This window comes from Cherax quadricarinatus, chromosome 5, assembly GCF_038502225.1.
Source record: "Cherax quadricarinatus isolate ZL_2023a chromosome 5, ASM3850222v1, whole genome shotgun sequence".
NCBI lineage: Eukaryota > Metazoa > Arthropoda > Malacostraca > Decapoda > Parastacidae > Cherax > Cherax quadricarinatus.
The window spans coordinates 74,515,875-74,533,688 of NC_091296.1; the positions used below are offsets into that span (position 1 = coordinate 74,515,875).

At 39.4% G+C, this 17,814-nt stretch overlaps 1 protein-coding gene across 2 annotated transcripts in view; it reads right to left on the reverse strand.

The window, feature by feature from the left end:
• Positions 1-11,743: 11,743 nt before the first annotated feature.
• Positions 11,744-17,814, reverse strand: part of Ost48 (dolichyl-diphosphooligosaccharide--protein glycosyltransferase non-catalytic subunit Ost48) — a 39,459-nt gene continuing 33,388 nt past the window's right edge. For both annotated transcript variants that reach the window (XM_053771627.2, XM_053771628.2), the window contains exons 8-10: positions 13,037-13,186; positions 12,362-12,442; positions 11,744-12,158 (exon numbers count right to left, since the gene is read on the reverse strand). In XM_053771627.2, the coding sequence (XP_053627602.1) occupies positions 12,000-12,158; positions 12,362-12,442; positions 13,037-13,186 (390 nt within the window). In that variant the 3' untranslated portion in view covers positions 11,744-11,999. The remainder of the gene's footprint in view (positions 12,159-12,361; positions 12,443-13,036; positions 13,187-17,814) is intronic.

The window sequence follows — 17,814 nt, forward strand, 5'->3', positions numbered from 1 at the left end:
CCAGCACAATGAAGAGCCCATATTACATCCGAGCTTCTAGTAAGAATATTATTTCACACACGCGACACCATCACTTGACATCACCACTACTGCTACTTCTATGACTATTACTAGTATTACAACCATTACTGTTAGTATTATTACGACTACTGCTGCTACTACGACTATTACTACTACAAATACTAATACTGCTACTACTACTACTACTCCTACTTTTACTACAACTATCCCAATCTTCTCCCCAATATATACTCATTCGGTCCATGTAATGTATATATTAGCTTGAAGCTCCCAGCGGGAGAAACTTTGCTTTAATAAATGTCTCGTTAAGTTGCTTATGAATCCATTTTCCTAATTACTCCTATGATAGTGGTAAGTCACAAATATAATCAGCATGAAGACAGTCAGTATTTAATATAGAGAAGAAGAGTCAGGATAGAGGGGGTGAATGTTAATATGTATTATCAGACACGCGTGCTAGGATTAAACTAAGGAATATTGGTGAGTTCCTTGACACGATCAGCACTCGTAGTTGGTAGATTAATCGGACTTTAAGGCTATGGGTTACGTGAAGGTCATTAAGACTGCGATTATCCTGTTCACAACCAATCAAGAATACCTTAATCCCTAAACTAGGCATTTAAGTAAACTCTAAATGTATACACACCGAGAGGCATTCACAATATGGGTGTACATATTCTAGTACTCCTCTGTGAGTGACCTTACCAGCTGACAGTGAGCTGTGGCCCAGCTGCTCACGTCATTAATGTCTGCCTCTAGAAACGATTCTTGAAGTAACGTTTACGTTTGGGTCGAAACTTACGGTTTTGAGGACAATACGAGAAACTGGAAATTATATTTGGCAGGCGAGAGAGAGATTGCATTATGGCGGAAAATCATACTGTTCTCCAAAGTCCATTAGACCTTGTAAATTTTATATCGTGTTAGAAATGTGTGGTGTCTTTTCACAAGCTCTTCTCATCCAGTTCCTAGCAGTGTTGAATGACCCATATGGGTTTAGCTCTTTGTCTCCGAAAACAACAACAATAATAATAATAATAATAATAATAATAATAATAATTGTGGAAAATTGCATTTATCTGAATGTATCATTATGTACATAACAGTAAATATACACAGATAATTATTATTTACCAGTTAGACAAGTAGGAATTTGGGACACCTAGGTCGCAAAAAATGTCTCCCTTCGATACCTACCACTGTCATATTCACAAGTTGCTCTGGACCTATTAATTACCAATGAAATATGTATCACCAGGAATACTGGTAAACATATAAATTTGTGGACTGTATATTAAAAATAATAAATGATTATAGATACACATACATAACAGAAGGAGAATATCTTAAAAATCACTCACCAATTTAACTGGAGATTAAGTTGTATCATACTCAGAAAACCTCACTGTCTATACATGAAAATAACAACTGGCCAGTTATAACATAACAGACTTATCTGAGGTTCCTGGAGTTGTCCTGTCCTGTCGCCTGATATCTCAAGTTATGCAGGAATGCACATCCGACAATTTCGCCTCCTATTTGAGAGATGTCAGCCCAATTTTAACCTCTAGAGCACGAAAATTCCTTCCCATTACACTAACGTTGTATCCAATTCAAATTAACAATGGCGACTGTCCTCTTTTTAAAAATACACTTTTATTAAATACAATATAGGGCATCTATTTACCTATAAATTACCGTATTTCCGGAAAATATACAGTATTTTCCACAATAATAATAATAATAATAATAATTCAGCTTAACCAGCTACACCAGTAGCCTCAGTTTAGGATGCTCCTGTAATTTTAAAATCCCTCTCTCCTCTCTCTCTCCTTGCTACAGATAACAACACATCTATACCCAGTTACCAACACTAATGATATGATGGAACAGTTTATCATATGTTATAGACTAAATTACTAAAGGTGTATGAAGGTGCATGAATAAACATGACTGTGGTATAAAATATTATGATTGTTAAGTCATCGGTATCGGTATCGGTATCCAGACCAGAGGGGGTGAGGGTCGAGCCTTATTGCCGATGATCGCCTCTTGAAGAAAGAATAGGAGTTACCTTCTCATCCCTCGGATCAAACCTGAATACCTCTTAGGCTCTGTATGACCCATGTAAGTTTAGTATTCCTTCATATTTTACATATTTACCAACATCAAGACACCTCTTGTGAGGTGTATTGGTGAGAGGCTCTTGATCCAAAGAACTAGAATTGTCTTCCCCTTCCTCGAATCAAATGCTTCTCATTCCCCAGGCACTTTGGACTTTCATCTCTGTATGATCCTTGTGAATTTAGCGCTTATTTGATTGTAATAAAAATAATAGACTTCCACGGGTTTAGCGTTTTCCCATTATGTAAAATAAATTCGAATAGGGGAAAATAATTCTAGGTATTATGTAGCCATAATTAACACATTTATTGCAACACATACGAGCAGCAGCAGCAGCAGCAGCCTAGCCACTCTTGAACTATGTTCCTTCATTTGTTTCTGGCAAAATTAGACAAACCAATTTTTTCAAAACTCTGATCAATGTCCACCATTCTCACCAGATACATTGAAGAATATATATGATAAATGGTTTTAGAAGCCGACAAGTTGAAGAATGAGACACATAGGTAACATGTGACCCCCGGCTCCTCCTGCTTCCACTCACCTGAGTACAGTTACAAGTCACTTCTCCCGCCATATGCTGTACTTTCTACACAATTGATGGGCTGAACACATCGATTCCAGGCTGAGGGACTGATTACCTCAAATTCCTCCTCTCCTTACACCTTTCTTCTTTGTATTGGACTGATGAAGCCACTGTGTGGCGCAACGTTTCCTGAATAGAGATTCCCATATATTGCTTAAGTGTCTCATTCTTCATGAATACACACACACACACACACACACACACACACACACACACACACACACACACACACACACACACACACACACACATATATATATATATATATATATATATATATATATACACATATTCTTTCAACACACCGGCCGTATCCTACCGAGGCAGGGTGGCCCAAAAGGAAAAAACAAAGTTTCTCCTTTTACATTTAGTAATATATACAGGAAAAGAGGTTACTAGCCCCTTGCTCCTGGCATTTTAGTCGCCTCTTACAACACACATGGCTTACGGAGGAAGAATTCTGTTCCACTTCCCCATGGAGATAAGAGGAAATAAACAAGAACAAGAACTAGAAAGAAAATAGAAGAAAACCCAGAGGGATGTGTATATATATGCTTGTACATGTATGTGTAGTGTGACCTAAGTGTAAGTAGAAGTAGCAAGGCGTACCTGAAATCTTGCATGTTTATGAGATAGAAAAAAGGACACCAGCAATCCTACCATCGTGTAAAACAATTACAGGCTTCCGTTTTACACTCACTTGGCAGGACGGTAGTATCTCCCTGGGCAGTTGCTGTCTACCAACCTACTACCTAGGATATATACATATATATATTAAGTTGGCCGTCTCCCACCGAGGCAGGGTGACCCAAAAAGAAAATCCCCAAAAAGAAAATACTTTCACCTCACTCGCACATAATTACTAATTTTGCAGAGGTGCTCAGAATACAACAGTTTAGAAGCTAATATCCCGAAACCCCTCCTTTAGAGTGCAGGCATTGTACTTCCCATTTCCAGGACTCAAGTCCGACTATATAAAAATAACCGGTTTCCCTGAATCCCTTCACTAATATTGCCCTGCTCACACTCCAACAGCTCGTCAGGTCCCAAATACCATTCGTCTCCATTCACTCCTATCTAACGCGCTCACGCATGCTTGCTGGAAGTCCAAGCCCCTCGCCCACAAAACCTCCTTTACCCCCTCCCTCCAACCTTGTCAAGGACGACCCTATTCCGCCTTCCATGCCCTACAGATTTATACGCTCTCCATGTCATTTTACTTTGATCCAGTTTCTCTAAATGACCAAACCACCTCAACAACCCCTCTTCAACCCTCTGACTAATACTTTTATATATGGGAATCTTTATTGAAAGAGAGAGTCTTGTGTCAAGGAAGGGCGAGGGGGTCAGCCAAGAGGGAATATATATTAGCCCTTGACACAAGACTTCCTCTCTGATTTCTTTGAAGGCAACAAATTGTTACACAAATTCTGATTATACTTCCTTCAGCATCACCGTCCTTACTAACTCTGACCTCTGTTATATTCTCCACCTTCACTCACCTCAGATCAAGCATGTTAAACCTTTGCCATACCCTACCCTACAGCGCTGTATGACCCTTGTGGGTTTAGCACTTTTCATTATAATTAAAAAAATATCTTAAAGTGGAACGTCTCACTCTGGGGAGATAATTGAATTCCGATGAAAACATAGCAATATTAAGTTAAATAATGATACAGTAATGTATATTATATTGGTGAAGAAGTGCTTAACCCGTATGCCACACAGCACCTGGGGAATGGGAGATAATCTGATTTGATCCAAGGTGAGGGAGGTTAGCTCCAATTAATAGGATCACAAGCCCTTCGCCAGCATCAGGGAAATGAAATAATGTAATTATGAATATTTCCTCCAGGTTACATGTCAACACCACGAGTGGTGGTGTAGGCTTGAACCTCCGTCTATTAACATGTTAGCACAAGGAGTGGTGGTGTAGGCTTGAACCTCCGTCTATTAACATGTTAGCACAAGGAGTGGTGGTGTAGGCTTGAACCTTCGTCTGTTAACATGTTAGCACAAGGAGTGGTGGTGTAGGCTTGAACCTCCGTCTGTTAACATGTTAGCACAAGGAGTGGTAGTGTAGGCTTGAACCTCCGTCCGATAACATGCCAGCTACGCTACACCATCTCCCATTCAGACATCTTCAAAGGACTGGTGCCTTAGTACCTCAGAAGGGCTCTTGATCCAAGGATTTGGAGCTACTCTTCCTTGGATCGCACCTGATTGCCTCCGGTTTCCAGGGTGACCCATACGGGTTTAGGGCTTCATCATTACTACTAATAATAAGCATCAACTCACCATGAAATCTTCCGCCATTATAGATATAAACAAAGGAAGATGAAATGTGATTAAATTATCGTTTAAAACAACAGTTTGATTTAGAGAAGAGAAGCAGGTAATGGCAGAGGTTAGGTCAGGTTTGTCAGGAAACAGGACAAGTGTTTCCTGACTCGGGTCTTAAGTCGTATGATAACCCACAGCTGGAGCTTTTGGTCATCTGCCCGAGGCCTTCCACTGGCTTACCCGTCCACCTCTTTACAAATATGGTTATGATTATAACCATTTTTATATGTAACAAAACACACACACAGGTTAAAAAGACAAATATGCGGAGAGTGGAGTGAGTGACACACGGTGACCTGAAGAATGTCATGTTGTTCTAGTGTTCACTTACGTCTTTCTAAACAAATTTGTTGGTATCTATTACTACGGTTTATACCATTGTGTAACTATAACATAAAATGTACACAAGTAAATGGTAGCCTTAACAATGTACTTTGATGACACTAGGTTGTTCGTTTATTACTGTGAAAATGTCTGACACAGGTTTTTGTCAGAGGATGTCTAATGTATTGGTACTAGAACTGGCGGAGCCACGGCAAGACTGTTTAAGAACAGGTGAAGGTAAGTATCTGATGGTATTACAGTATGCCATGGCAACGCCACCGCTGGTTTACCTTTGCCGGGTCGAGAGTTCTGAGTGGCACCAACCTGCCTTGTTGATGAGGTGCCTCAACTAACCTGCCGTCGATGGGCAGCAGCACACTACTGTTCTACCTAATTCTGCTTAACGCTAAAGAAAATGGACCACGTGCAATATCCACACAGTTTTTGTCATTTCTCAAGATATTGGCTTCTTTCTGCCTTAGTTAAATGTCGTCTGAATCCCATTACTGCGTTGGTGGTGACCCCAAACTTAGCAGTTGATGCTGCTCAAGTTCCATGTGAATCAAGAGTGTGTGAGCACAAGTATCCATCTTGGTTTCCTTTACATCCCACCACCTTCCCTGACACACTTTACTCTTTGGCAGTGATTTACATTGTGGAGCACAGACGCAATCTGTCTTGAGTTAAAATATTCTATCGACACGACTATAATGAATATTGGCAGTTTAATGTTTAGCTATGTTATTTAAGTGAGTCACCGTACGATCAAGACGCAGTACGTGATTTCACCTGACGACCAAATTAATAACAAATAACACAGGTTCTATACAGATGAACCAAGATAGAGAGCTGAACCATGGTCATGGTTCTGTGGCTGAGTAGCATCCGTGGCGCCATCCTGCCTTGCCGTGCTAAAACTTTAATAAAAGTCTGGCATCTGATCCGAGTGCTACATGACTCTCCCGAGCATGTGGCTGCCAGCACCCTGGGTCAACACCCTCCTGGTCTTTGTTTTCAGGAAACGCAGCACACTCATGGCAGTTTGTCAGTCTATTTTCGACAGTTGTCTTTATAATATCTACCTGTTTCACTAAAATGTGAGTAATTATTTTTTACGTAATGTCTATTAAGTCTACACTGTGAGAGACTGAATTTACGTTTCATATTCGTTTGAAAACATTATCGACTTTATGTACTATTGTATTTATCTGCAGCAGATTCTCCACTTTGTGACGCTGGAATGTAGAAGTGATTACTTGACTGTATTTTTAACAGCGCTGGATGGCTCTGTTGTTTGGTCAAGTTATGAAAATATCTGGTAGCTTTAATTTTTTTTACTGCATTTATTGGCGTAATGTATGTTATAATTGGTTAAATTTTGCTTGTAGCCGATAACTTTACTTCGATTAATTTAAAAAACGTATACAAAGAAACTTGATTAAAATCATATATAAAAATCGGTGTTTGCTTTAAGTTGTAATTTATTATTATTATTATTGTTATAATCATCATCATCAAAGAAAGCGCTAAACCAGTAATTTGTTATTGTTTCTTATAATTTATTAAATTTGGTTACCTGATGTTAACCTAAACTCAGAAAACCTGAGTAATGACTGAAGTATATATATATGTCGTGCCGAATAGGCAGAACTTGCGATCTTGGCTTAAATAGCAACGTTCATCTTGCCATATAGGACAAGTGAATTATTATTATTATAATCAAAAAGAAGCGCTAAGCCACAAGGACTATACAGCATAGGACAAGTGAAAATTTGTGTATGCAATAATTTCGCCAAAATCATACTGAACCTAACGAAAAATATATATATCACTGGGTTTGTTTAGTATTAAATTATTGTAAACTAATCTAAAATATACTTAGTTGGGTTAGGCTAAAATAAATTGTTCTTGTTATAATAAGGTTAGGTAAGTTTTCTAAGTTCCTTTTGGTGCAAAATTATAAATTTTTACATCAACATTAATGAAAAAAATATATCTTTAAACTTATAAGAGAAAATTTTAGAGAGGACTTAATTTTAAGTGAGTTCTTGCTAATTGACCAGTTTTACATATTCGGCACGACATTATATATATATATATATATATATATATATATATATATATATATATATATATATATATATATATATATATATATATGTGTGTGTGTGTTGGCATTAGGAGACAATGTTTTTAAGAGATGTACAGACCGTTGTTATTATTCATGGGGATGGCGCTAAACCTGTACGGGTTATATAGTTCCCGAGTGAATTATTAAGAGTATGTATGCAATACTGATGATGGAACAGACAAAAACACATAATCAAGAACTAACATTGCTGTAGAGCCAGCTTCGTTTTTTCCACGTTCTACAATCGGTGTAGAAAATTAACATTCCCTTCAGAGGACGGGGTATCTGAACAACACAAAAGAGTTATGACGTTTTTGGATTATCCTGGATAATTTACACGTATGTTAAGCTATATATGATAATTGTACTTACATGTACTCGTACCGGGATATACGTACTTATTAAAGGCGAAAGTGGAACATGATCATACATACAAGGTATTCAGTAGAGGCATCGATGAGACGGAAATAAACACGGTTTCGAAAGTGGTGGAAACTAAACAAATTGAGACACAAATATAAGAAACATCTGCCAGAGGGAAGTGAGCAAGAGGAATGCAGTTGGGGAGAAGGTAGTGGAGGCAAACTCTATTTAAATGTAAATATGTCAAAGCCCATGGGGTTGGGGATGCAGCAGAGTGGGCGATTGATAGTCAGTAGGCGAGGTCCAGGAGCTGGATCTAAAAACCCCAGCAAACACACACGATGAGTGCACACACAAGCCACATTACTATTATAATCAAGGGGGAAGCGCTAAACCCGGAGGATTATACAGCGCCTGGGGGGGGGATGTGGAAGGCATTCAGGCTTAATTCGCGAAACTGGAGCACAGATCCAATTCCCTAAATCAAGAGCCCCTCACCAACAGGAAGAAAGTAGAACACAAATCAAGTAGAGGTAGAAGACAAATCAGGTATACCTGGAGGGCATTCCGAGGATCAACGCCCCCGCAGCCCGATCCATGACCAGGCCTCGCGGTGGATCAGGGCCTAATTAAACAGGCTCTTATTGCTGGTTGCATACAGACCGACATACGAACCACAGCCCGGCTGGTCAGGTACTGACTTTAGGTGTCTGTCCAGCTCCCTCTTGAAAACAGCCAGGGGTCTATTGGTAATCCTCCTCATGTATGCTGGGAGGCAGCCGAATAGTCCTGGGCCCCTGACACTTACTGTATTGTCTCTTAGCGTAGTTATGGCGCCTGTGCTTTTCATTGGGGGGGGGGATGTTGCACCGTCTGCAGAGTCTTTTGCTTTCGTATGGAATGATTTCGTTGTATAGATTTGGGACTAGTCCTAGGATTTTCCAAGTGTACATTTTAATGTATCTTTCTTGCCTGAAACCGTTCCCAGTTATTTAGGTGTTTTATGTTACTTATACGTGCAGTGAAGGTTCTCTGTATATTCTCCAGGTCTGCAGTTTTGCCTGCCTTGAAAGGGGCCATTAGTATACTGTAGGAAAGTAGAAAACAAATTAAATGGAAGAAAATAGAAGACAAATCAAGTAGAAAACAAATAGATGGAATAAAGTTGAAGACAAATCAGATGGAAGTAGAAGACGAGTGAAGTAGAAGACAGGTCAGGTAGAAGTAGAAGACAAATCAGGGGACGATAACACCAAAGACAGGTCCGTAGTAGTAGAATAGGTTAAATGTTAATTCTTGGTGATCTTGTAATTATGTACGGAGGTCCACCTGATCTGTCATCAGTATATAAGCTTCATCTCTGCGCATATGCTGTACTTTTGTTAAGACTGATGGACTGAACACATCAACTCTAGCCTGAGGGACTGATTACCTCAAACTGCTCCTCATTTTCCACCTTTCTCTGCATTGTACTGAAGAAGCCACTTCATGGCAAAACGTTTCCAGAATAAAGATTCCCAAATGTTGCACAATTGTCTCATTTATCAACTTGTTAGTTTTCTCATTATTATTATAATCAAGGGGGAAGTGCTAAACCCATAGGATTATACAGCACCTGTGGGGGGGGGGGGATGTGGAAGGTATTCAGGCTTAATTCAGGGAACTGAAGTAAATATCAAATTCCCTAGATCAAGAGCCCCTCACCAGGTTAGTTTTCTAAACCATTTATACATAGGTTCAGTTGTTTAGACCAAACATCAGAATAGGGAAGAAATATGATCCAACTGAGCTGGACTGTGGAATGACTGTTGGTGTCAGACAGGGTGGTTTAATTATTATAATCTAAACTAAGCACTAAACCCCAGGGTGGTTGATTATCTTATTATTATAATCAGTACTAAGTGCTAAACCCACAAGGGTCATACATTATTATAATCATGGGGGAGTGCTAAACCCGTTGGGTTATACAGCACACGTGGGGGGTGGGAGGAATGGAAAGTATTCAGGCTCAGTTCAGGAAATCAAAGCACAAATCCAATTCCCTAGATCAAGAACCCCTTGCCAGCATCAAGGAACCTCCCTACAAGGGTCATACAGCACTTCTTGATTATCTCAAACTGCTGATCTAGGATTTTCATGCACAACAATCTCAGAGTTTACAGGATAATAATATAATCAAGTGCTAAACCCAGAAGGGCCATACAGCACTGTAGAGAGAATGGTGTGAAAAATATGAAATATCCAGCAAGTGGCAGTTCTGTGAGCAAAAAAAATTGTTAATGAGAGATCAGAGGAAAACGACTAACTAGCTCAAGCTATCAGGAAGAGCGACTCAAGTAACCATTATTATTATTATAATCAAGGGGGAAGCACTAAACCCTTAGGATTATACATTGCCTGTGGGGGGGATGGAAGGTATTCAGGGTTAATTCAGGGAACTGGAGCACAGATCCAGTTCCCTAGAACAAGAGTCCCTCACCAGCATCAAGGAACCTTCCTTGAGAGGAGTGTGTTTGTAGCTTCCACTCATCTTTATTTGATTCAGGTCATACAGTGCCTTATGAATGAGAGGAAGTTGTATTCAATCCAAGGGAAAAAGTGCTAAAGCCCATAGGGGTTATAAGGCACCTGACGAATGGGAGCCATTCATATCCACATCTTCGTAAGTTTCAAAATTTTGTTCACATATCAAAGTTAACAGCATTGGTGTCTATAACACTATCTCAAAAATTTTTTGTACTTAAAAGCATGTTCGTAAAACTCACATTTTTCACATCAGTTATTGTCTAATTCCCACTGTCTTATTACATTGATGGGGCAAACACTAAACCTGTATGGGTTATACAGTGCTTAGGGGACATTATGCATTTAACCCTTAAACTGTCCAAACGTAGATCTACGTTCACATGCGTAGTGCTCCGACCTTCATTTTCCCCATTTGAAAGCATTTAAAAAAAAATGTAGATCTACGTTCAGAGCCCCCAGCACGTGGACGTAGATCTACGTTTGGACAGTTTAAGGGTTAAGTTTGATCAAAGGGAATGGGATACATCGACGTTCGATCCAAAAGGAAATATATTAAAGTCCTTGTCAAAAACCCCTCAGCAGCCTCGAGAAACCTGAGGGACTTTAAACGGTAATCTAAAATTTTCTAAATTTTCACTACTCTTTAAATTAACAAACTACTGAGTTGCTCTTATGATACAGTAAATCTTGCTTGCAATCTAGTACTGTTGTCAGGTATGACATTCAGAGGGATATGCTAAACCATTTGAGGTCATACATTTATTTTAACTATGGAGGCAATCTGGGGGAGGAGACTAAAGTCATACAGCACCTTGGGAATGAGATACACTTGATTCAAGAGTTGCTCCAGTGCCTTTAAAAAAATAAAATAAAAATGGAAACGAATGGTTTTTAATGCTTGACGTGCTGTTGGAGTGTGAGCAAAGTAACATTTATGAAGGGATTCAGGGAAACCAGCAGGCCGGACTTGAGTCCTGGAGATGGGAAGTACAGTGTCTACACTATGAAGGAGGGGTGTTAATGTTGCAGTTTTATAACTGTAGCATAAAGCACCCCTCTGGCAAGATAGTGATGGAGTGAATGATGATGAAAGTTTTTCTTTTTCGGGCCACCCTGCCTTGGTGGGAATTGGCTGATCTTTCTTCTTCTTTCAACACACCGGCCGTATCCCACTGAGGCGGGGTGGCCCAAAAGGAAAAACGAAAGTTTCTCCTTTTACATTTAGTAATATATACAGGAGAAGAGGTTACTAGCCCCTTGCTCCCAATTGGCTGATGTGTTGATAAAAAAAAAAAAATATACAAGAATGCTAATAAGACTCGGAGAATACTTAAAATTGTATTTGTCATAACACCTTTTTACAGAATAGTAGCAGAGAATAATGACCTCTCTTATTCATATTATCAGTTTTTAAGAAGTATTTACCATGCATTACAAACTCCTAATTATAATGTTCTAGAGCAATGTATTGAACAAAGAATAAAAAAAGGAGAATATTTTGGAATGTTGGGAAATTGGGCACGGATAAATCTCCATTTTAAGATACAGATATTTAAGTTTTGAAAAACTTTTAATAGTGCTTTATTCAGACTTATGCTTAGGTGGTGAGTCTTTGTGATGCAGGAACACCAAAGAGAAGAGGAAAACTCCTACCATCATTGAAAATGCACTTGCATAATAAGGGTATGCACATTCAATGAACCGCTCATACTGCCTGTGTGTGAATGGTCTTACAGAAACCTGAAGAAAAAATATTCTAGGTTAACTGACTGAATAATACAGTAAACATGAAGGTCTCCTAATACTAAAAATGAACAAATCACAAATGGCAAGAGGTATCAAAACAGTGTTAAACAAAGTAGTTTATAATCAAACAACATATTTGGCTCTCCATTACAGCTGTATTACATCTAAATTCAGTTAAAAATTTATTATTCACTAACCTGGGTTGTGCTGAAGAGACGAGTGAAGCCAACACGATTATATTCCACCTTGAATTGGTAGACACCATAAACATCAGGTACCTAAGTAAAACCAATTATATTTTAGTGACTCAAACTTATATAAATGTATCTATCATTTTTACAAGCAATTACTGTCCAGTGGACATGACCTGCTCTTGCTTGGCAAGGATGGTGAAAAGCTGAGGAGCACCACTCATGAATTTGTGAATGCACTGAGAAATACATAGAGCACAAAGTTTTTTACATGCTATGAAATTTTGGTTGAATATTTTTTATCGAGTTAATTTATAATTTCACTATGTTCTTTCGTGTTGTATGGCTTTAAAAACAGGTTTGACAAATAAATTAGGTCTAAGGAGGACCTGCCTAGAATGGGCCAATGGGCATACTGCAGTGCTCCTCTACTTTTATGTTCTTAGGATCATAAATCATACAGAGAATACTTGCATGTGTGAAGGTATCCTAGTGTACATAAGACTTCATAAAGCTCTGAGCAAAACATTGGCCTAATCAAAGCAAGTTCAATGCATTATATATTTATACCTACACAAGTGAAAGATGAATAAATATTTCACTGGGAGAAGTGCCTGAACATCAGGAAAGTTTTGGAATTTGGTACTTATGGCATAAAATTTATAAAATGAAATAAAATACCTTGAAATTCACAGAGAAGACACCATTAGGGTGGGGTGTCATGGTAAGCCTGACAAATGGGTCAATGCGCACAAACTCCAACTGGAGATCATTTGCTAAGAACGGTTTCCATACGCCATCTTCCAGCCGCTCAATCTTGATCTTGTATTCCTAAAACCAAAGAAAAGATAAATATGTCACACCCCCTATACCTATCTCTTCACACAAATTGAATATTAAATGCTTCCTGTAACAAGCCTGTCAAACTTCTTATATTGTGCATTCTATTGTACATTCACCATCATTTATGAAATCACTGGCTTTCAAGCGTGTGCGGACATTGCAATTAAATTACCCTCCGACTGTAAAATCCCCACCCTTCCTTCAGAGTGCAGGCACTGCTCTTCCCACCTCTAGGAAGTCCAGCTAACCATTTCCCTGAATCCCTACATAACTTTTTTTTTTTTTTTAACATGTCGGCCGTCTCCCACCGAGGCAGGTGACCCAGAAAAAAAAAAAATTTACCATGATTCACACATAATCACTGTCTTTGCTGAGGCACTCAGATTTGACAGATCAGATGTCAATCCAACCAGTAAATATCCTAAACTCCTCCTCTAAAGTGCAGGCACTATTTCTCACCTCCAAGACTCATGTCTGGCCTGTATTTATATTAAATAATGAAAAGTCCTAACATCATGCCTAGGGTCCATCCTGGCCTGTTAAGTCACAGCTTGATAATGATCCAGGACAGACTGAAATGTCTTAAATTTCCTCTCCATGTCTGGATTATTTGTGAATTTATTTATTATTCATGCTCATGGTGTAAAAATTATGCAGAGAATTCTTAGTGTGGAAATTAGTAGGTGGTGTGGAGTTATTAAAAGTATTAGTCAGAGGGCTGAAGAGGGGCTGTTGAGGTGGTTTGGTCATTTAGAGAGAATGGAACAAAGTAGAATGATTTGGAGAGCATATAAATCCGAAGGAAAAGGAAGGCAGCGTAGGGCCCATCCTTGAAAAGGTTGGAGAGAGGGGGTAAAGGAGGTTTTGTGGGTGAGGTGCCTGGACTTCCAGCAAGCATGTGTGTGTGTGTCTGTGTGTTAGATAGGAGTGAATGGAGATGAATGGTTTTTGGAACCTGACAAGCTGTTGGAGTGTGAGTAGGGTAATATTTTGTGAAAGGATTCTGGGAAACTGGCTAGCCGGACTTAAGAGTCCTGGAAATGGGAAGTACAATGCCGGACTTTAAAGCAGGGGTTTGGGATATTGGCAGTTTGGAGGGACGTCTAAGCTGTCATATCAGAGTGCCTCTGCAAAGACAGTAATTATGTATGAGTGATGGTGAAAGTGTTGAATGATGATAAAAGTTTTCTTTCTGGGTTTTTCTTTCTATTTGGGTCACCCTGCATTGGTGGGATATAGCCAATGTCTTAAAAAAAAATATATCCATCATAATTCAGTCCGGATACAATTTTTCTCTCATTCAATCTTTCACAATCTAATTTCTTAAGTTATCCAACTAGAGCTCATGTCTGCTGTAAAAAAAAAAACATAAAAGCTGAGATTAACACATGCTTTCTCTTCCACTAAAACATCTCATAACATCACTGTATATACTTTTCACAATCCTTGAATGCACTTCTCCTTAATTTTGGCTTTATTTTTTGTTCTTTCTGTGATCCTATTTTTCTCTCTACACTCCTCATTCTGAAGAATTATTTTTCCATTCCCTGCTAAAATATCATTTCTCCAAATAAAACTGAATATCTGCTTCCTTTCACTAACTTCGATTTTCTTTTTATTATTATTAGTACTACAGGTCTGGAAGCATCTTCATGCAGCATTTATGTTTTCTCCATACTACATTTATCTTACTACTAAACATTGTATGTTTTTAACACCAGCCATCTCCTGCCAAGTTAGGGTGATCTAAAATTGAAGACACACTTTTACCACCATTCACTCTATCACTGCCTTGCCAGATGTGCACCAACATTACAGCTCAAATGCCCATCCAAACTGCATTATCCCCACCCTTCCTTCAGAGTGCAGGCACTATTTTCCACCTCCAGGACTTAAGTCCAGCTAACCAGCTCCCTGAATCCCTTCATGTTAGCCTTCTTACACTCGAACAGCACATCATAAAACACTACACAAATAACCTGCACATAGAAGTGAGGAGCTTATAACATTTCAGTCTGACATGGACCATTTACAAAGTCACACTAACAAAAAGGAGAGGAGGAGGGAGTATATATAGGCCAGCAGACAGGGACAGGAGCAAGAGAGGTAGTTGTAGTGGAGTCAGTCAGATACTAAGAAAGAGGAGCACTACAAGGGAGTTAGAGGCTCCACAGAGGGTAGGAGCAAGAACACAGAGGGGAGGAAAAATAATAATAAAGGACAAATACCCAAGGCAGAAGAAAGAAAACCCAAAGGAGAAAGAGGAAAGGGGAAGAGGGAGAAGGAGAAAAAAGAAAAATCAGGTTAAGTCACAAGTGTTCTGAGGTTTGAAGCATTTAACACTATAATGGGAAAGGAAGGCATCTACAGACACAAAGCCATAACTAAGATTCATACAAGGAAAGTTGTGTATAAGAGAGGATTCAACCAAACAGCAACTGCGAAAGTTCGAAGTAGGGTAGACAGTTTTAGCAAAAGACCAGTCAATAGGTTGACTGTGATCTCTGACATGACAGAAAAGAGCACTGTTGGTGTCGGAAAGCCTAACACTACTCTTGTGCTCCCTAAGTCTGTCAGAAAGAGATCTGTCAGTTTCTCCAAAGTACTAAAGAGGACAAGAGGAACAAGAAATAGAGTAGACACCAGGAGCATATATAGAGGGAGGAAAGGTATGAACTAGATTAGTGCAAAGAGTGTTAGTCTGGCAAAAAGTGAGTCTGATGTCTAAGGAAAGGAGAGAGTTGTTGAAATATAGGGAAGGCAGAGGACAGGAGAATTCCCAGGAGTAGAGGGTTTGTGAGAGAAGAAAGTCTGTTTAGTACGTGAGAAGGCAGAGTCTATGAAATGGGAAGGGTAGCCAAGACAGGAAAATGAATTATGAAGAGTGGAAATTTCTGATTCAGGGAACTGAGGACCACAAATGCAGAGAGCATGGAGAAAGAGGAAGATAAGAATACTTTTCTTGACAGAGGAAGCATAAGTAGTGGATGTACATGCCACTATGCATAGGCTTGCGGTATACGGACAAGGCAAAACCTGAATCGAAGCGGTGGACATGAACATCAAGGACTGGAAGCAAGGAATGAGATTCCGATTCAGCTTTAAACTTAATGGAAGGGGCAAGATTATTAAGAGCATCAAGAAATGGTTGGAAGAGACTAGTCTTGAGGTCAAAGACCAAAGATATCATCTACATAGCAGAGCCAGAGTGAAGGGCACATATCAATAGTAGGAAGTAGTAGTCTCCTGAAGTATTCCATGTAAAGATTAGCAAGAATAGTAGGAAGTAGTAGTCTCCTGAAGTATTCCATGTAAAGATTAGCAAGAACATAAGATAGAGGAAAGCTCATAGCAACACCGAAGGTTTGAGAATAATATTTACCTTGGAAGGAAGAGGAATTTGAGTCCACACAAAGGTGGATAAGATCAAGAAAGACATCAGTAGGTATAGGGAGATGAAGTAACCCTTCACTGGCCTTCTCTCCGAGAAAATTAAGGACATCATCAAGAGGGACATTAGTGAAGAGGGACTCAATGTCAAGACTAAGCATCTTACAGGTCGGGAGAGAGCGAACCCATTCGATGAAGTCTTGAGAGTGACGAAGGTGAGCAGGAGAAAAAGTACCAAGAAGCAAGAGGATATGATGGGACACAGAGGAATATCAGGTTTATGAGTTTTGGGAAGGCCTTTTATTGTTATTTAGCACATCATAAAAACTATTTGCCTCCACTCATTCCTATCTAACATGCTCACACATGCCTGTTGAATGTCCAAGCCCCTCACATACAAAACCTTTACCCCCACCCTCCAGCCATTCCTAGGATGACCCCTACCCCTCTTTCTCTCCACTACAAATCAATACACCTTCCAAGTCGTGCTATTTTACTCCATCTTCTCTAAATGACCAAATGACTTCAATAACCCCTCTGGATAATAGTAACACCACACATCTTTCTAATCTCTAAACTATAAATTATCTGCATGAAATTCACACCACATACTGCCTTCAGACATTTCCACTGCCTTCACTCTTTTCCTTGTGATGAATGGTTTTGAAAAACCGACAAGTTGAAGATTGAGACACTTATGCAGCATATGGAAATCTTTATTCAGGAAACGTTTCGCCACACAGTGGCTTCATCAGTCCAATACAAAGAGGAAGGCGTAAGGAGAGGAGGAGAATGAGGTAATCAGTCCCTCAGCCTGGAGTCGATGTGTTCAGTCCATCAATCTTGTAGAATGTACAGCATAGGGCCGTAGACGTGGCTTATATACTGTAGTGAGGTGACGTGAAGCAGATGGAGGCGGGGTCATAGTGGTACCATCCACTAGTCGAAGTAGGTCTTCGTCCAAAGGTTGAACAAGTGTTGAAGAATTCTTTGTAACAAGATCCCATGATGCTGCAGTGTCTGACAGTTGTGATGAATGGTACAAGATTGATGGACTGAACACATCGACTCCAGGCTGAGGGACTGATTACCTCATTCTCCTCCTCTCCTTACGCCTTCCTCTTTGTATTGGACTGATGAAGCCACTGTGTGGCGAAACGTTTCCTGAATAAAGATTTCCATATGCTGCATAAGTGTCTCAATCTTCAACTCTTTTCCTTGCTGCA